Source organism: Cricetulus griseus, chromosome 2 (genome assembly GCF_003668045.3).
Source record: "Cricetulus griseus strain 17A/GY chromosome 2, alternate assembly CriGri-PICRH-1.0, whole genome shotgun sequence".
Lineage (NCBI taxonomy): Eukaryota > Metazoa > Chordata > Mammalia > Rodentia > Cricetidae > Cricetulus > Cricetulus griseus.
In genome coordinates this window covers 373,726,174-373,746,764 of record NC_048595.1, presented here as the reverse complement: position 1 = coordinate 373,746,764, position 20,591 = coordinate 373,726,174, and the positions used below count along the sequence as shown (strand labels likewise).

General features: G+C 50.7%; 1 protein-coding gene across 17 annotated transcripts in view; it reads right to left on the bottom strand.

Moving 5' to 3' along the window:
- Mroh1 (maestro heat like repeat family member 1) overlaps nt 1–20,591 on the bottom strand; it is a 59,945-nt gene that overhangs the window by 242 nt on the left and 39,112 nt on the right. For 4 of the 17 annotated variants that reach the window (XM_035440695.1, XM_035440694.1, XM_035440696.1 and 1 more), the window contains 21 exons: nt 20,339–20,461; nt 18,389–18,535; nt 18,282–18,308; nt 17,329–17,451; nt 16,731–16,931; nt 16,544–16,639; nt 15,932–16,036; nt 14,853–14,988; nt 14,662–14,774; nt 13,480–13,632; nt 6,132–6,286; nt 4,238–4,403; nt 3,583–3,833; nt 2,492–2,629; nt 2,118–2,232; nt 1,610–1,756; nt 1,284–1,472; nt 860–1,015; nt 627–761; nt 450–552; nt 311–376 (listed from right to left, as the gene is read on the bottom strand). In XM_035440695.1, the coding sequence (XP_035296586.1) occupies nt 311–376; nt 450–552; nt 627–761; nt 860–1,015; nt 1,284–1,472; nt 1,610–1,756; nt 2,118–2,232; nt 2,492–2,629; nt 3,583–3,833; nt 4,238–4,403; nt 6,132–6,286; nt 13,480–13,632; nt 14,662–14,774; nt 14,853–14,988; nt 15,932–16,036; nt 16,544–16,639; nt 16,731–16,931; nt 17,329–17,451; nt 18,282–18,308; nt 18,389–18,535; nt 20,339–20,461 (2,845 nt within the window). The other 13 variants (XM_035440690.1, XM_035440692.1, XM_035440691.1 and 10 more) reach the window with 13 other exon arrangements.

Below are 20,591 nucleotides of genomic sequence, written 5' to 3'. Positions count from 1 at the left end.
GAACAGACCAGTTGTACACATGCTTGGGCCTGTTTGTGGGGCCGCCCACTGCCTTCTTAACAGACGGGCCTCTGCTGGGAGGGCTCGGGAGCCAACGGAAAGATAGTTTTTCCTTTTTTAGTGTTTTTTAAGCTCTTTTGGAACAGTTAAGAAGTTTCCGTGAATTACTAGAGACGATGAGGTCACCAATGACAGGGGAAAAAAAATCCTGAAATCCAGGAAAATCACTTAGTCCCTTCGGGTGCCTACAGGGTCAGCAAAGCCCCAACAGAGATGGGGACATGTGTCCTGGATTTGGGGGTGTGCTCACCTGCAATAAGCTGTTCCAGGTCCACCTGTGGCTTTTGTTCAGGCTCAGCATGCAACACCAGGAACCCTGAAGCAGGTGGGATAAGCGGTGTGGTGTACAAACTTGAGGTGTGATTGGGATGAGAAAAGGGCCTGCTTACCTGTGAACATGGGGGCGGCGGCTCTGACATCATCCCAGCTGCTCTTGAAGTAGAACAGGTTGGTGCTCACTAGCCGACCCAGCAAGTCAGGGAAGTGATGCATCTGTAGAACACTAGTGTCAGGAGTCAGGGTCCTCAGCCCACCGCAGGCCGGGTCTCCCACAGCATTCCTCTCACCAGGTGCTTGCATGTAGAGTTGAGGAATTCCCCAAAGTGTACACTCCGGCCCTCCTGAAGGTATTTGTGGAAGGCAGTTGCCAGCTCAGCACACTCCAGGTGAGGGACACACATGCACAGGGCGAACTTGCAGGCCTGTGATACAACGGAGTGCTATGCCCAGATCCCTCCCAGGCCTCAGGGAGAGCATGCTGAGCCCAGCACCCTTTCCCCTGAACCCGATGGTCACTCACACTGGCCACTGAAGCCTGAGGGTCCCGGAGATGCAGTAGGAGTGGCACCAACCCACCCACGACCTGCTCCAGGAAGACATCCTCACAGTCCCCATGGCAAGCCTTGTTGAGGTGCCCAAAAAGTCGGATGGATGCAGTCCTGAACTCCACTTTTTCCTAGCAGGGGTGCAACCATGTCACTACAAGCCCCCCTTTCTAGGCAGACCTGTGTGCATTCTGAGCTCCGACTTTTGTACTACAAATTAGAAAGTGGTTTATGGGGGTGGGTATGTAATAATTGAGTACAGGAGGTTGGAGGCTGACACGGAAGATGTCATCATTGGGGCTGGGGAGCCAGTCCCAGCAAAGCAGTACCCGGTGTAAGTATATATCTCACAACTCGGCATCTGCTGTAGGACCTGGCTAAGGGTGTCCTGCAGCTTACACTGTCAAAGAAGGGCCGGATGCGGATGGTTGTGTGAAGCAGCACCACGCGTAGGTCCCATGGCTCCACTAGATCTAGCAGCCGTGCAAGGCCCACCATAGCCTCCAGGGCCACCAGACTGTGTGGCTCATCACCATCGTCCAGCCCACCAACCATAGCTGTCAGAAGCTGGGGGCCATGAGCTTGCACCTAGGAAACCATTGTTTTCAGACTGTCCCAGTCTACAGGCAAACCTCTCCCCCAAGCAGGTGTAAACTGAGTTAAGTTTCCTCATTCTGCCTCTTATACTCAGCCATTGTCTCCTGGCCTCCTGGAGGCTGGCCCACCTTATCGGGTGAACCAGAAGCGATGTTGGCCAGACCTCGAAGCACCAGACGGCGTACACTGGCACTTGAATCCTTCAGCCGGGCTATCAGGTTGTCCAGCAGTGGCTCCAGGAGCATCAGGTCATTGACCACATTACTGCTGAGTAACTGGAGGCAGAGCAGATCTGACCATTTGTACCAACTGACCCCCCACCAGCCCAGGCCCAGACGCTAGCCTACAGTTTCCTGAAAAAGGGGAGCTGATGGTCTGCCCTTACCCTGGCCTCCCATTCTTCAGAGTCTATCAGCCTCTGGCAGCAGGGGCTCAGACCTGACCTAGGGCCTAGCCCTGACAGGCTCCAGACAGGGTTTTACTAGGTGGGACTAAGCAAGCTCTGGCAAGGACTATGGAGGCTGAGCTTGTCTGTAGGGTATGGCTGCCCATGTTCTATCCCACTGATCCTGAGAAGAAAGCATCTTCTTATTCCAAAACAGGACTTAGGATCATAGTCCCTCTCCAAGGTCCTACCTCAGCCAGGAAAGCAGTAGAAGTGACCCTCTGGATCTCATACACGCTGCTTTGAGTGCTCACGAGTGCCTTCATCACCAGGGGAAGTCGGGGGCCTGCATACTTTGCCATGGAACTAAGGAAGGAGGTTCCAAAAGGCAGGAGCTAGCCAACCTGTATGTCTGCAAATCACTACCCAAGACCAGCTGCTATGTTAACCCAAGGGGCATTTACCTCCCACTTGGCATGGCTTGAACCCTAGGCATTCTACTCCAGGCCCTATGAGTGCTCCTCAGGCATTCTTCCAGCCCACAGGATACCCCTTTTCTGTGCTTCTTGACAGGTGTGTGTATCTCACACCCGCATGTCCCCTGGACAGTATGTGGCTTGCTTACCTGGCCAGCTGGGCAACTCCATCCTCATGCCCCGCCGAGGTCCTAAGCAACTCCCAGCCTCCCTCCAGCTCCACACACCGCAACACATCTTGACTGCCACCTCGGAGTAGCAAGGCCTGAAGGGCATCCACTGCAGAGCTGTTTGTATGTAGAATGGATGATATTTGATGGCTCATCTGCCTTGTTTCTTTCCACCAGGACCACTAAATGCTGGCAAGTCACTTGGGTGTGTGGCTGCCCAGGCCTATCTTGCCAGTATCATCCTTCAAGGAGCAGGCTTGGAGGTTATCAGGATAGATAATGGATTCAATGGACCAATCTGTTGGCCTGGACGTGAGCTAGCCAGATTGGCCTTTAGCAGTCTCTGGGACAATACACAGAACCATTAAGCTATACATAAAGGCCACAGATTTAGCCTCTAAACTCTCAGGTACCTGTCTATCCTGAGTCTGGACCTTGAGGACCCAGAGGCCTCTGGAAGGGACTGCCCAATTCACTGAGGTTGAATGAAACAGAAGAGCAAACAGCTGGGGTGGGGTGGGGAGGCATTGTGAGACAGCACCTGTCCTCTACTGGCTCGCTCCACTGGTCCCCTAAGCTCCTGTGGCAAGCACCTCATCTCGTCTCTTGCAGGACTAATGCTATTTCCTAGGTTCAGCTAGAATTAGTTTGGCTCCTGCTAAGATATGCCCTTCTACCGTAGGGAAGAAGTTGACCAGATTTCTGTACCAGTGCAATTCATCAAAATGGGTTCACCCCTTGCAGAAATGTATGGCTCTCCAGTACCATAGCCCTGACTTGCCTTGCACGCTTGCATTCACATCAGCCCCATGATGTCCTGTGTAGACCTTAGTGGCTCTTGCGTTATCCCTACCTCCCCAGACCCTCTAAGGTCAGGTCTCATACCCTAAGGTCTACTTCTTCCCACCACCCTTCAGACAAGGTCTTTTCTGTCTTCTCCAGGGCCAGGCAGCTGGCATCCTGCTCTCACTGCCTCCAATAGTGTGCACACCACACTACACCACACCACACATGCACACGTGACCTGTGTTTACAAGTAAGCATGGGATGGCAGGCAAGGACTCTATTACCTGCAGGGATCAAGGTTCCTGGCTGGTTTGGCTGGGCTGGTGCTCCTCCGCTCCTTGCCCTGCAGGTTCCTGGGCAGTTGGACACCCACAGTACAGCTGACCCGTAGGAGAAGTGCTGCGAACAGCTGAGGGTAGAGCTCCAGTACCACAGTTCCAGAGGATGGGGCAGACAGGACCTCATACAGTGCACAGGTGGCCTGGAGCAGAGCCACTAGGTCACATCTCCCTCTAGGCAGTCTCTGTACCCCTATCTCCAGGATTCAAAGGGGTCCAAGCCTTAGCATGAACTCCATTTATACTTCAAGTTTTGGGTCCCTAAGAAGACGGGATAGGGACCCAAGAAGCCATGGATTAGACAGGTCAGTCCTCTGGGCAGGGGAGCAGTGTGGCCTTTGTGGGGACAAACATCAGACCATCTGTTCTTGGTTCCTTAGAAGGGAAGGGAGAGGAAATTCTCACAGCTGCTTTATTGCTTAGAGAAAGGCTGGGCTGGTTCCCCCCCCCCCCAGGATAAAATGTGAAGTGGGCTCCTTTGGGAGCTAACACCTGCTGGTCTTTATGAGCCCCAGCACAGCTGCCAGGTGCCTTTGGGGTGCCCAAGCCTCATGTGGGGGCAGGGGTAGTATGTAAAGCAGCCCCTGAAGTCCCTACTTACTGCAAGGGGAAGTAGTGTAGCCACTCTGTCAGCAGTGCTGCCCAGAAGGAAGGCCCGGCTCTCCTTGAATGGGACATCTCTGCTCATCTTCTCTAGAAGCAGCTCTAAGACCTGAGTGGTAAGGCTGGGCTCCACAGCCAGTGCCCGCCACAGGGCACAGATGTGACTGCAACAGAGAGGAAAAGCATTTTGAGCAACTGCTGACTGCTGATCTTTCCCCAACCATTTATAAACATGAAGTCCTGTCGGCATACAGCATGGCACAACTCACTGACCTGCCCCACAGTCACTCTCCTGCATGCATGTGATGGGCTCTTTATGTTTTCTACAAAAGACAGCCCAGGCAGAAATAGTTATGAACATCCCCTGGGAATGGACAAACAGTGTGGATAAAAACACAACCAGCCAGGGAGCAGTGGCTGTGCACACCTTTAACCCCACCACTCGGGAGGCAGACACAGGCAGATCTCCGAGTTCAAGGCCCGGCCTGGTCTACAGAGTAAGTTCCAGGACAGCCACAGCTACACAGAGAAACTCTGTCTAGAAAACAAAACAAAAAAAAACCAGCCATACTACACAAAAAGAAAGAAGAAGCCACCTCATTGTATGTCAAGAGCAGTATACTAAGCACATAAGACAGAAGGGATCTTTCCAATCCACTCACAAAACTCAAGAGTCAGACAAAACCCTCCTAAGAGCAGCAACAGCAGCACACTGGTGCCAGGTTGGGGGCTCAGCTGAAGAGCAGATGGGACCTAGAGGCTGGATACCCACTCTGTCCCCAAGCAATGTTTGAGGTCTATAAGCACAGAGAACCCTGTTGGGGCACCAGGATTTGCAGGCGCTCCTGTGCACACTCCTGTCTCGTAGTCAGGTATCTACAGGAAGGCCACCTAAATGAGGGCTAGAGAGATGGCTGTGTGGTTAAGAGTGCTTGGTGCTCTTGCCTAGTTCACATCCCAACATCCATTTGGAATGGTTTACAACCACCTGTAACTTCAAAGGATATTACACCCTATTATTCTGGACTCCAAGGACACACACAGACACACACACACACACACTCTCAATGCACAGCCTCCAAGCTTGGTAAGAACAAGAGCTGATAATGATACATGTATCCTGTGCCCTAACGTCAGGGACAGCACCAGCAAGGTAGGGACCTGGTCCATATGTGGCCTCAAGGATAACCTCTGCCTCCAACCAAGACCACAAAGAAAGATGAGACAAACAAACCCATCTCCTCAGGACAGGGGGCTGGAGGGGAAGAGAAAGGAAGGCAGGAAGACAGACTGGTGCAGAGGTGGGAGACGTATTGGTAGAGGGTGGATGCAGGGTTCCTAGGCTCCTAGAGGGTGGGGTTCTCTCACAGGTGACCAGTACTCTAGTGAATCACTGAATCGTAGAGGAGCCTGAGAGGAGGCTAAGGACAGTGACCATCGTGAAGAGCTATGGGAAGCCTGTCTTAGCAGGTATGCCCAAGAAAGGTCTGGTTTGGTTTTGTTTTGTTTTTGAGAAAGGGTTTCTCTGTGTAACAACTCTGGCTGTCTTGGAAGTTGCTTTGTAGACCAGGTTGGCCTTGAATTCAGAGATCTGCCTGCCTCTGCCTCTGCCAGTGCCAGAATTAAAGGGGTGTGCCACCACCACTGCCCAGGTCCCAAGAAGGGTCTAACAAGAATCCTAAGACATCTGGAGAGGGCGTTGGGTACCTAAGGGGTAGGGCCTTTTTCAATATGACCATCTTTTCCACAAGCCCAGGCTCATGGGGACTCATGCAGAAAATTTAGGGTGCAGAAGAGAGGGAGGGCTGCTGAAGGAGGATAGTATGCCATGCAGGGAAACCCCCCAAAACTGAAGTATGGCTTCGATCAAATAAGCTCAGGGTACTGAGTACCTGTCAAAGGGCAGGGGGCTCCCCAGGAGACTGGATACCACTGCCTCGCAGTGCTGAGATGCTAGGAGGTACACGCTGTGCTGGGCAGCTGGTAGGATGTGTTCCTCCTGGGTATCCCGCAGCTTGGCTCGCAACACACTCACAATCTCAGGTACCTGCAGACAGGACAGGCTCAAGTAGGATGTTGCAGTCAGGCTGTGAAGCTGTGAACATCCCAGGGCACATGTCCACATCAGGATGACGGGGTAGGGCCCCACTAGCCCAGACTGTGAGAAGGAAAGTCCTTAGAAACCAGAGCTCTCAACTACAGGTCACAGGCTTATGGCAGAAAAGTCTAAGGCAATTCTCCTTGGGTGTGAGCAGCTAAGAGCAAGAACATAGATCCCACACAAGAAGAGACAAGTGGGCCATGCCCAGTGATAGATCATCTACCAATATGTAGGAGACTACCTTGGATTAGATTTCCCCAGCACTACAGAGGAGGGAAGTGGGTGGGTAGGTAGAAGTACATCTCCTTGGAGATGTCCAGAGCAGGTGATTAAGGAGCGTGAGGTAAAAGCCCCTTGAGCCTCTAGAGTGTTCCTGCAACTCAGCCACTGTCTGCTAGAGGCAGGACCCATATGAGAAATCAGGGTAGGGGGCAGAAAGGGAGGACAAAACAGGAGCAATGGACACATGGGTAAGACTGAGCGAGAGGATAACTCAGAGGGAAGAGGTGACACCTGCCTGAGGCTTGTGGGTGTCTTGCTGCTGTACAAAGCAGTTAACACAAACACCAGGGAGCACAAAAAAAGTGAGTGGAAAAGCTCTGGGCAGGAACTCTCTTTAGAACTACCTAAATGTAGTGGATAGATCTGCAGCCTCAGTTATCCTCCAAAATGTAGCCTACCTCTAGGCAGTCTTGCAGGGCTTAGCTTATGAATTGACTCTCTGGTTCTACACATGGAACCCCCTCCACCCCCACAACATATCAAGCCAAAGCTACAGGTAGAGATTACAGAAGTGAAAGGACACTGAGACCAGTGCTAGTCACTTTTGTCCTAGGCAAGGGAATCAGAAAGTTCCTCAGCAACAACAGACATTGGAAAGATTCTGGATCCAATGGGAACTGCCAAGGCCTGGCCCTTTCTCCTTGGTAAAACCAGGAAGGGTACAGGAGGCTGAATATCAGTGTGGAGTACACAGGAGTACATGTTCCCTTGGGGAACATGTGAGCATGACAGTAGAGTTACTGGATGACCTTGGGTACAGGAAGCAAATCCCCCATGGTCCACTCACTGGGTAGCAGCCTCCTATCTACCTGCTCATCTGTACCTTCTTCTTCTGGCTCTGTGTCCTGACCCAGCTATGGTCTCAGCAGGCCTATGGCATCTGGACACTGGCAAGTGAAAGCTTCCTGTTTCCAGTTTCTGGGAAGTCTGTTCAGTTTCTTTTTGGGGGAAGTTGTGTTTGTTAGGATCATGTTGGGACTGAGCCATACTCCCAGCCCCTTTCTGACATTGTGACAAGAAGTATTGAATCTCTAGGAGATTTTTTGTTGTTGTTTTGTTTTGTTTTCTGAGACAGGGTTTCTGTGTGTGGCTTTGGAGCCTGTCCTGGAGCTCGATTTGTAGACCACGACAGCCTCAAACTCACAGAGATCCACCTGCCTCTGCCTCCTGAGTGCTGGGATTAAAGGTGTGTACCATCTCTGCCCAGCTCTAGAGATTTTTAAAGCAGTGCTCCTTGTTTCTGGCCTACTGCTCAGGATAGCGATTTCTGCAAAAGCACTTTTCTACAACGATAACATGAGTGACTAGGTGTGGTGGCCTTGCAGTGGGGGCAGTTTCCTTAATATTCTGACTTAGAAGAAGCCCACCTTCACTTCTAAATTCTGCACAGAGCCCCACTTTTGGCCAAGTAGGGCAGGCTTTGTCTTGTCTCTGGACCTCTGTCTGTCTACCTCTGGGTTGTGGCCCCGACACACTTCTCTGAACACCTGGGAGTATTCCTGCCCTATATCAGCTTCGTCTAAGTCATTTGTTCACAACAGCTCCATGAAGGCATGGTTCCACTATAGTGGTTCTAGCACACTGATGGTTATGTAAACAATCACACAGAAATTTCCATAACCTCAAAAGAAATCATGTCCTCCTCATGAGTCTACCTCTTCCCCAGCCCCTCAAACCTCAAATCTACATTCTTCTCTGTGGATCTGCTTGTTCTCAACATTTTATATAAATGGATCACACACAGTGCATAGTGTTTCTTTTCTGGCTTTCACTTGATACAATGTTTCTCAGGGTTCACCTACACTGCAGATATGTTAGGACTCCATTCCTCCATATGGTGAAATAATATTGCACTGTATGCATGGACCACATTTTCTTTTCTTATTCACAAACTGGTAGCATCTGAATAATGCTGCTGTGAACGTTTGTGTGTAAGTTTCTGTGTGTATATAGGAGTGTTCTAGGGATGGAGGACTGGGTCATGTGTAGCCCTCACTCTGACATTTTGAGCAGACTGCTTTCACACGGTAGCTTCTCTCTGCCCCTTGCCGCTCACATTAGCACATGTTTCCTCTTCCCTGTATTCCCCTCTGACCGACCCACCACTGCCTGACACAGGTGAAGAAGGTCTGCTTTATCCTCCCGCCTTGTATATATTCATTCGGTGGGACCTCTGTCCAGCTGCATACCAGAACCACACTAACTCAGTGTTAGACCAAAAGTCTAACAGCACAGTCTCTGTAAGAGGCTCCTGTCTGTTTGAGTCTCTCAGAGTAGAGAGGAATCCCATGACCCTGATGGACCAATGATGCAGAAATGCCAAGTTACAAGATGACTGAGATGCCAGACACAGGCCAAAGTCTAAACTCCTGGATGGGCTCTGTAATTCAGGACCATGCGAGGGCACCTGGCTCAATGAAGCCAAGGGAGACCCAAAACCATACAGGTCTGGAAAGAAAACAGGGTAAAACCTCCTTAACAGTGGATCTGGCAATGATTTCTTAGACATGACACCAAAAACAGAGGCAATAAAAGAGGTAAGTGGGACTACATCAACCTCAAAACTCTTGCACACCAAAGGACAAACTGACATAATTCAGAGTTTACTACAGGATGAAGCACATATTTTAAACTCATATAACCTGATAAGGGATTATATCCAAAATGTATAAAGAACTGTAAGTTAACAGGCTCATTAGTCTCCAAGGGCCAGCAAGATGGCTCAGCAGTTAAAGGCGCTGGCCTGATGACCTGAATCGATTCTCCAAAACCCCATAAAGATGGAAAGAGAGAACTGACTCAAGTTGTCACACACACCCTAATAATAAAGCCTCAACAACAACTGGCTTGAATAAACTTTTTCCAAAGGCAATACACAAATGGCCGATAAATACGTGTGGAGATGCCTAGCTTCATTAACCATCGGAGAAATGCAATCAAAACCATAATGATGGGACTGGAAAGATGGCTCAGTGGTTAAGAGTGTATACTGCTCTCACAGAGATCCTGAGCTTAGTTCCCAACACTCACACTAAGCATCTCAACAAGTGAAGGTGCTTGCTGTCAAGTCTAAGGACTGGAATTGGATCTTCCCAGTTTCACATGGTGGAAGGAGAGAACAAGTCCCCTGTGGTATTTTCTGAACTCTATGTATGTGCTACTGCATAGATACAAGTTCCCCTGCTCCCAAATAAACACGCATGAAGGCACGCACCAGCAGAGCTGGGCACCTCATACTCACACACAGCAGAGTGCACGAGCATGTGCGCGCACATGCACGCACCTCATACCACCAGAGGTTCTTGTTCTTCCAAAGGACTCAGAGTTTGGTTCCCAGCACCCACTTTGGGTGGCTCACAATTACCTGTAACTGTTCTTGCTTCTGGCCTCCGCATGCATGCATACACACATGTGGCACACGTACACATACACAAATAAATATGTACATACATATGTACATATAAAAAATAAACTAGAGTTAGCAAGAGTTCAGCTGTGAAGAGTACTTGCTGCAAATGACTCTGAGATTCCATCTTATGCCTGTCAGAATGACCAAGATCAAAAACACTAATGACAGTTTATGCTGGAGAGGATGTGGAGAAAGGGGATCACTCCCACCGCCAGTGGGAGTGAAAACTTGTACAGCCACTTTGGAAATCAGTATGGCAGTTTCTCAGAAAATTGGGAATCTACCTCAAGACCCACTGATACCACTCTTGGGTATATATACCCAAAGGATGCTCAACCATTCCCCAGGGACACTTGCTCAACTATGTTCATAGAAGCATTATTCATAACCTAGATGCCTCTCGGCCAAAAAACAGATAAAGAAAATGTGGTACATATATACAATGGAATATTACTCAACAGAAAAAAAAAAAACAATGACATCATGAAATTCACAGGCAAATGGATGGAACTAGAAAAAAATCATCCAGAGTGAGGTAACCCAGACTCAGAAAGACAAACACCGTATGTACTCACTCATAAGTGGATATCAGATGTAAAGTAAAGGATAACCAGGCTACAATCCTCAGTCCCAGAGAAGCTAGGGAACAAGGAGAACCTTAAGAGTGACATATGGATCTCCCTGGGAAGAGGAGGTACATGGCATGTCCTGGGTAAACTGGGGGTGGGGGTGGAGAAGGGAGGGAGTGAGAACATGAGGGATCAGGATGGTTGAGTTGTGGGCAGGATGGAGCAGGAGAGTGATGGGGGAGATTCTTGATGGGGGAAGGGACCATTGTGGGCGTCCAGTTAGAGAGAGGGTGGAGGGATTGTATGAGCAGGGAGGGCGGGCCAGGGTCATGATGGAGAAGCCCACAGAGACAGCTGACCTGAGCTTGTGAGAGCTCACAGACTCTGGATGGACAGCTAGGAACTGGCAACTGTCTCTAACTCCAGTTCTAGAAGTTCTAATCTCCTTTTCTGGCTTCTGTAGGCACTGTACACATGGTACACATACATACATGCAGGCAAATACTCATACACATAAAATAAATAACTCTAAAATAAAATTTTAATTTAAAAAATGGGATTTTTGCCGGGCGTTGGTGGCGCATGCCTTTAATCCCAGCATTGAGAGACAGAGGCAGGCGGATCTCTGTGAGTTCGAGACCAGCCTGGTATACAAGAGCTAGTTCCAGGACAGCCTCCAAAGCCACAGAGAAACCCTGTCTCAAAAAAAAAAAAAATGGGATTTTTACTTTTTGCATATAAGTGCTTTACAAATACGTATGTCTGCACCACATGCATGCCTGGCATCTGAGGAGATTGGATGAGTACATTCGATTCTGGAACTCAAGTTATAGATGTAACCACCATGTGGGTCCTGGGAATCTGAACTCAGGTCCTCTGGAAGAACAGCTAGTGCTCTTAACATCTCTAAGTAAATATATTTTTTAAATGCTTAAAATATTTTTCAGTTTGGTCATATATCCAAAGAGACAAAAACAAGGACTTGAGGTGTTTGTCCAGCTGTGTTCACTGACTTTCACTCACATCAGCCAACAGGGAAAAATAACCCAGATGTGTACCATCGGATAACAGATAAGCAAAATGTGGATTAGCCACATATACCAGGTGACCACCACCTCCAGCCCAATTCTTCCCTTCCATCTGTACAACTACCAGGGCATCCCTTGACATCTGACCCAGGGAGCTTTGTGGCTTCGGAAAACCCAGGCCTCACCAGGTGGACACAAACACATGGGACCTTCTTCCTTCCTGCTCTGCTCCCTCCAGGGTCCAATCAGACAGTATCTCCATAACTACTCAGTATCTTCCATCAGCTATTCAGTGGCACATGGATACTATTCCTGTCTAGATGCAAGCACGTGAAACTCCCTGGTTTGAGGGCCCTTCTGTTAGACACTCGGTTAGTTCCTGCCTCAGATATACTCACGAGCAGAACCTCCAGAATACTCAGGGTACTTCTACAGATCAGAGCATAGAACACAGACAATCCAACATGGAAATGGGCAAAAGATCAGCATCTTCACAAAAGAAGTCATTAAATTAGCTCTTGGTCACCAGAAAATGCAAATTAAGTCCTAACATGGAACATCACAAACCCATCACAGAAATAGAGAAAACAGAGCCCTGCAACCTCCACCACCACTCTTCAGGTAGGTCCCAACTGGGATGTGACCTCAGAGAGCTGTCTACAGACGGTTCAGATGACAGCTGCATGCTCTGAGATGGCAGACGGACCAATAATACAGAGCTAGCAGTGGCTTAGCACAAGCGGCATGGGTGACCTCACTTTCACACCGTTTGCAAGAAACCTATGTGTCATCTGGGTTAGGGAAGACTTAGAAGCTGGCAAATGACTCTGCTTGGGGGTGACTATGTGAACAGACACTCCAGCTCCTCTTCTGGGATTCTTCAATTAGATACAGAATCTCAAAGTCCGCTCCAGCAGATGAGTTGGGTCCACCACACCTTCCAGGACTCTAAATCTACTCTACAGCTGTCCAGCCTGTGGGAGCCTAACAGACCCAGAGGGACTGGCTGCAGACACACAGTTCACTCTCATTGCACAGCCAGTGTCCAGTCACCGGTGCTCCCAGGAGAAGACAGGTGTGGGCTGCAGCCCTCTAGGCATGGTGAGCAGGAGCAGAGCAGAGCAGCAGTCCTGTGTATGAACTTGGAGTTTCTGTATGAGATCCTGAAGTCCCATGCCTGGCAATCTCCCTGGGACCAGAGTGACCCAGTGTACCCATCTCCTCCCTGGTAATTGAATCAGGAGCTCAACAGGTATCAGCTCAATGTCAGTGTTTGTAGGTTTGTTTGTTTTGTGTGTGTGTGTGTGTGTGTGTGTGTGTCTGTGGGTATGTGTATGTGTGTGTATGTGTGGGGGGGGGCATCATGTAGCTCAGGCTGGTCCCAAACTACCTACATAGGTGAGGCTGGCCTTGAACCCCTGATCTTCCTTGTCTCCACTTCCAAAATATGTACCACCACGCTTGGCTGCTTCTTTCTCACTTCTCAGCTCTATGCACAAATGATCCCCCTGCTTAGTCCCACAAATGGCTATGACTCTAAGGACAGAGGGTCCAACCATGCCAGACTTGCACTTTTTTTTTCCTCTTAACCGCCCCCCACTCCCCAGACCCCACCAAGGGTTTCTCTGTGTTGCCTTGGCTGTCCTGGAACTCACTCTGCCTCCTGAGTGCTGGGATTAAAGGCACACACCACCACAAGTTCTAGGTGGTCTTCAGATAAGAAAGGGATTTGTCTAAATCAGACTCAGAACAGGCACAGTCAGAGATGTAAGAGTCGATCAAGCCTAGGGTCCCCAGTGTGAGCCTGGCCCTCAGCGGCACCCTGGTCCCCGGAACATGCTCTACTCCCACCTTCTCCATCAGCACGTTGCCTCGCTCCTTCAACAGGCAGTTGATCATGACTGTGGATGCTCGGGAGCAGTTCTTGTCTGGGTCTCCCAAGCTCTCAAACATGGTGAGCAAGAGGCTGATGAGCTGATCTGATGGGAGGCGCTTGGCAATAACCTGGGAGAAGGGTGATGCCAGAACAAAGTCGGATCAGCCCAAACTGCTTCCTGAGAGAAAACTCTTCACCCTTCTGAGTCTAGATCTATTACAGGAAGGTGGTTCTTGGGCAGCTGCTAGGCTGGGATTGAACAGAGGACAGGAAAGTGACCTGTGTGGAGCCACTCTAGAACTACTACAATACAAGGAACAGGACTGGCCTGCAGTTTGCCGTCTCAGTATGCCCTGATATGACCCTCCAGCTCAGCTTCCTCTTCTTTTTCTCCTAACATAGAAAATGCCAACCTCAACTACAGAGCCCAGCTCCTTCTGAACCCCCAGGACTAGCACTGAATGTTTCCAGAAAGGGCCTAGCCCCCCACCCCCCTCCTATCAGACTCTGTTAGACCCTGGCCATCCCAAAAGAGCAGAAACGTGCATAGACAGGGTAACAAAGAGGAGTCTCTGAGGGAGGAGCTATTTTGTCCATCCTTGGAGCCCTGTTGAGCCTCAGGCTAGACATCTGGCCAGATGGTTCAGGCTGGGTATAGAACCCAAAGAGTATAGTATCTATGGCATGAAAGAGACATCTTGTCCCATCAAGTGCCTCAGCCAGCTAGAATTAAAGACAGGGCCCATGCTGGACCATGCATGCAACTGAGTCTTTTTCCACTCCAAGGTAGGGCATTCACATACAAACCAGTACCATGCCCTCTCACCCTAGAGACCCACAGCCCCAGGGAGAAAGCTGGGGAGCAGGCAGCAGGCAACTGCAGAGCCAGATGGATCTTAAAGTATTCAGATCCTTCTCAGGCCTTCCACCAAGACCTTACCACACAACACATCTTGATCCTGCCCAGACTGTGGTGTTCCGAAGCAGGCAGGTATGAGCCACATGTCACTACTGACCAAATGGGGCTGCAGACACCAATTGTTGGATGAAACCTGCTTACAGCTGCCTCTTAGGGCCTGCTGAACTAGAGGGAACGAGTACTTCCTGGGACATCCCTTAGCCCCCGACTCCTCCTTGTTGTGGAACCCCGTAAGTACCTGGGCTATGCTGTGGCAAGTGTGGAAAAGGATGGTGGTGTCTGGGTTCACAAGGCCATCTTTCAGGGTGAGAAGTTGCTCCACCACATCATCACGATGGTCTTGGGAGAACCCTAAGGGTGGGAGTTGACTGAGGCCTTCCCTGGTGATCCCAGTCTGGCCCCCATACTCCTGTCCCTGGCAGAGCTCACCCTCATAGCCCAGCTGCAAATACAGCAGGGAATGGACACAGACCACAGCTTCCTGGCGGGTAGTAAGCCATGTGTCAGCACACCGTGGAGCAAAGAGACCGACGAGGAGACCCAGGTTGTGGAAGGGTACTAAGGTCTGGGGGAAGAAGGTGGAGGGACTAGGCTGTAGTAATTCTGGGGTAGTCAAGTATAGTCTACACCAGTAGGACCCAGAGAGGAGCTATGTGGCGGATGGCCCCAGCAAACTTTTCCCCTCACACCTAGTCCCCTAAGCATAGGGAGTGAGGAGCTTCTACTTGAGCTGTAGAGAAGGCAAAAGCACTCTGCTCACTCAGCCACCACCCTTGGAGTGACTCTCCCCAGATGGTAAATCTGTGGATGGGGAGGAGACAGGGTACCCTTTATCCTGAATGGATCCCAGTCCATCGCTCAAGTTCTGGCCCCCTTATATATTATACAGAGCCTCTTCCCTCCTTTGAACAGTCTTGCTCCTTCCTGCCAGAGGCTGCAAACAACCTCCCCGCCCCCAGGACACACACCACACCTCCCCAGGCCCCCTCTCAGCTGTGCCCACAGAGACTCCACATCCCAAAAGTCACCAGACAAGAAGAGGACTTTCAGCTCAGCAGGGAAAGACCAAGGCAGGATGCAGGACCTAAGGACAGGTGGCTGCTGTTCCCAGAATGCTTAGATTCATGTCAACATAAACCAAGACAAACTCCAGTCAGTCCATGGTTATGGGAAAAGCACACACAAACCATAAACCACACAGACCATCATGAGAGAAACCCCATGATGATTCTAATAGGTGACAAAAAGATGATGTAAAAATCCACAGTAGTCCCTGAGAAAAAGTTCTGATTAACATAGCCAGCGCCAGTCAAAGCTAAGTGGCTCAGCAGTGAAGATCTAAACACAACCCTCCTAGGGGTGGCTGGTTTACCCTGAGCTGAGTCTAGGGCAGTCCTATCCACGGCAGGTCCTCTGCCCACCGGCTGGACTGGGACATGGGGAGCACAGGTGTTCCCGAGCAGAGGGGCTGAGGAAGGAAGGGGTGAGGTCTGGAGCCCGGTACTCACACTGACATGCAAGTGCTCCAGGAAGAACTGCAGCAGGCAGGCGGCCAAGCCAAGTGCCCGCGCCCGCTCGTGACCCCTCGGAGACTTGATCCATGGGCTCAGGTGCTGTACAAGAATGGACTTCAAACAGGTGGCCACTGGGGGAGGAACCCAGGAGTGCAGAAGCCCACATCCCAAGGACAAGCTCAGCATCCCTGCTGGCCCATGCTTCAGGGGCTGCAGGGACCCAAGTGGGACCCAGGGTGGCTCCCACGTCAGGGTCTGCTGCAGTTCAGCCCTGCCCACTCGAGGTGGCTGAGGGTGACTCAAGTCTGTTAGGCACTAGGTACCTAGATTAGGGATTGGTGCTGCCTCAGCCCACTACAACAATGGAAGGAATGGGTGGGCATTTGCAGCCAGGACTCATGTGTTCCAACCCAGCACTTGTAGTCAAGGAGAATGCTGCAGAGGCACTATTTGGTCAGAATTGCCCAGGCAGAAGGGCCCCTCCCACAAGGAGACTATCAAACTGTCTCTGTAGTGCCTGACCACAGAGGGGGCGGGCAGGAAAGGGCCAGACACTAGCTGGGGTAAGCAAGCACCACACCCACAACAGTGCACACCCACGGACACCTCAATGATGATCTGCAGGCCCTGGGGGGTCATGTTCCGCCTCAGTAGGCTTATCAACAAGTCTTCAAGGGCACACACCGTATCCAGATACAGAGGCTGGAAGGAGAGCCAGGCCACCAGCCCCATGCATGGTCCCTCTTCCCTCAGTGGCCCTTCTCTCTCCCTGCCCCCATGGGAATGGCAATACCTCCTGGCAGGTACCATCTTCCCCTTCGGTCTCTGGCGGCAGGGCCATGACACTGTGTAAGCAGCTGTGGATTACATCTGCCTGGGCCTGCTCCTCCAACACAGGCTCCAAGTTGCTGAGCAGCAGGTTAAGGGCCCCAATGATGAACCCCTGATGTCTTTCTTCTCCAGCCTCCTCCCTCCCCGAAACCAACCACTGGACCTGCATGGATGGCAAGGCTGCTGCTATGTTCAGAGTACATCAGACAAATATGCAGTCCATGCCTATGCATACAGGTCCACAGGCCCACACAGAGAGGCTAGGAAGGATACACCAGGTATGTGCAGGCAAGCATGGCTTTCTTCCGAATGGGTGTTCTCAGGCAGTCTGGGGGTTCTGCCCGGATGAATTCCTTGGGGTGGCAGCACAGAACTGGCCCTTATAGGAGGCATTAGCCTCTTCCCTCTTCACCCTGTCTCTCACACTAAGTGGGTGGTTGAGGCTTCCGAGATGCAGACCTCCATCTGTGCCCACTGAGCCCCCAGGCTGCATCATTGCACTCATCCCTCCGGCCTCCCCAGGCCCCACCTCCTACGAGCAGCAACAGTCTGGAACTCACCACCATCTGTGTGACCAGCTCTGCTTTCCTGGAGAACTGGAAGGAACTGGCTTGTGCGCTGCTGCACATGGCCTGGCAGACCATGCACAGGCTCTGGACGAAGCACAGCTTCAGGGCCGGGTCCTAGGGGAACAGCTGGCTGAACAAAGTTTGCACACCTGCCCCCCAGAGCTGCTGTGTTTAGAGCAGCCACAGGCCTGGGCCCAGCCACAGAAGCTGGAGCTCGTGCCCTTTCCAGAATAGCCAGAGACTGTCCACTGTGATCATAAAGTCCTACAGCAGCCTCCTGACCAAGGAGGAACCTGGGATCTGGGGGCAGTGCTAGGGCCTTGGCCCACAAGGAACTGCTGTGTGTGGTCTGAGAGCTTCACAGGAGGCACAAGGGAGGCAATCCTGAGCACACAGAGCACCAGGCCCTCCTGCTCCTGTGGGCCAATCCATTCCACCCCCACAAGGCTCCCCACTATCCAGGGAGAGCCAATTGTCCCTCACAGAGGCCTGTCAGGTTAGTATGGAGATATCAAAGGGGAAACATGTTAATGAGACCAAGGGAACCTCTGGCCCCTTTCAATAGCTCTGGGCTTAACCAGCCCTCCCCTATGTGCTCTCTGGGGTATAGAGAAAAGCAGGTCCAAAAGCATTGGGAGCAGAGCCAAAGGAGCCCAGAGCTATTGCTGGGCTGCGGGAGACATAGGTGGCCTACCAGCTGACTCCAAGGACGTGGCCCAGGACCTACTGCCTAGAGGCAGAAGAAGTCTTGCTCTGCCCTTAGCAGGAGCTTAGATGTTACAGCTCCATGAAGGGCTGCTTCAAAAGGAAGTGGGTACAACACTCCCCCAGGACCACCATGGCCAGGAAGCCCAGTGAGTTCTGGGTTTGGCTCTGCCCCCAAAGCCCAGCCCAGAGAATAGAAAGAAAAAGCACAGATCACATACAATTGCTATACACTATACCTTGGTCTCTACCTTTATTCCCAGAACCTAAACAACAAAAAGTGAAATAAATTAAGAGTCTGGAGCTGTGTGACTGGCCCACACAGACAGCTGCAATGCCCACCCACCTTCGTATTGAAGCACTGAAACATGCAGCGGAGGATATCAGACTCCACTTTGGCCAGCACCAGCTCATGAGGGGCCTGGGCAGCCACATGCCCATAGCACAGGATCAGACAGCTCTTCATCCTTTCTACTTCATGCTCACTTCGGTCCTGGGAGGCAGAGAAATAAATCAGCATGGTACCAGTTACTCATTGAACTACTCTCCACAGTGAGCCTTGCCTGGCAGTGTGCTTTCTATACTCTTAAGGCTCCTGGAATAGCCAGGGATAGCTAGGGTCACCAGAGGCAGCACCTAGGGATGGCACAAGGTCAGACCAGGAGCCCATACAGGCCCACTGTGAACCAACTGGTTGCAGGAAAGGGCTGAGGCAGCAGGACCAAGGAGGAAAGGAGCAAAGAAAAGCTGGAGGCCTACCCACCAGAAGACGACAGGGCTGTGGCTGCAGACCAGCCTTCTGTCCTAGTGGATTGTAGATGTCTACCTTAGAAAAGGTGGGCAGCAGCTACATACGGTAGAACACCCTTTAAATCCAGCACTCTGGACACAGAGGCAGAGAGCTCTTTGAATTTGAGGCCAATCTGGTCTAGCCAAGGCTACATAGTGAGGCCCTATCTCAAGACAGAGATAGAAGGGGCTGGAGAGATGGCACAGTGGTTAAGAGCACTTGTTCTTGCAGAACAAGTTCAATTCCCAACACCCACATGGTGGCTCACAACCTTCCATAACTCCAGTTCCAGGGGATCCAATGCCTTCTTTTGGCCTCAGTGGGCATCAAGCATGCACATGGTTCACATACATGCAGGCAAAACACTGACACACATAAAAATAACTTTTTTTGTTTGTTTGATTTGGTTTTTCCAGACAGGGTTTCTCTGTGGCTTTGTAGCCTATCCTGGCACTCACTCTGTAGACCAGGCTGGCCTCAAACTCACAGAGATCCACCTGCCTCTGCCTCTCGAGTGCTGGGATTAAAGGCATGGGCCACCAACACCCAGAAAAAAAATTGAAAATCTAAAAGCACTTTTTAAAAAGAAATAGAGGGAGAAAAAGGAAAAGGAAAAAAAAAAAAAGGTGTGCAGGTCCTTGCACATATGGGCCAACCCTCAGGTTCCATAAGTAGAACACTCACTAGAGACAGAGCAGAATTATAAGAGTCAGGCATTATGGTAGATGCTTAAAATCTTAGCATTCAGGACAAAGCATGGCAGAGAGCCTGGCCATAAAGGAGGGTATAGCTTTCAGTTCTCCACCTGTGTGGTTCAGATAAGAAATGTCCCCAAAGCTCAAGTATCCTCAGTGCTGCAATGTTTGGAAATGTCTATAGAGTCCCTAGGTCACCAGAGTAGCAGTGTTGTGAGATGGAAGCCTTTGGGAAGTGACTGGTTCTTCAATGGATACATAACATAACGGGTTTAGAGGGAAGTGTTGTTACAAAGACAAGCAAACTCTGTTTCTTGGCTAGTGTGAGATGAGCAGTCTCTTCACCACACCCTTCCACCATGCTTGGCTTACCATGGGCCTTAAAACAACTGACAAATGACAGTAACTGGGAGGAAAAGTCAATCTTCCCTCCTTCAGGTTGATTTTCTCAAGCATTACAGCAACAGAAAACTGCCTAACATAACATACAACCTTGCCACTCAGAACTCCTCCTATCACCCACAACTGGAGGCATGCCACCATCACCAGCTAAATTTGCTTCTGGGAGCCCTCTGCTGGGAGGGGAGCCCAGGCCGAGGAGGGAATACAGGGTGCAAATTGGCTGCAGAGCAAGGTACTTTTCTGTTTCACTCTGAGCCTAAGGGTACTCAGGCCTAGCCCCAAGCCTGAGAAGAGAGAGCTACAATCAGAGGAACAGGAACCCACCCTACCACAGACACTGAAAAGCAGGGCAGCCAACAGATAGGGATCTTCTCACTCAGGCCTCCATTCTGGGTGGTGACCTCCTTACCTTAAAAATGCTAAAGATGCCGACGGACTTCCTAAACACGTCTGACCTCACAAAGTCCTCCAACTGTGCTAGAGTGTCCTCAAGGTGGACAATGGCACAAATCCCACAGCAAGAGGCAAGGCCCTGGGAAGGGGCACAGGTGTGATCACACTTGGGCAAAATGGCCAACCTGCCCACATGCTGTGTGGGGAGGAACATAGACACACAATACAGATACTTATGTACACAGAATACCCGTGAACACATGTGTAGA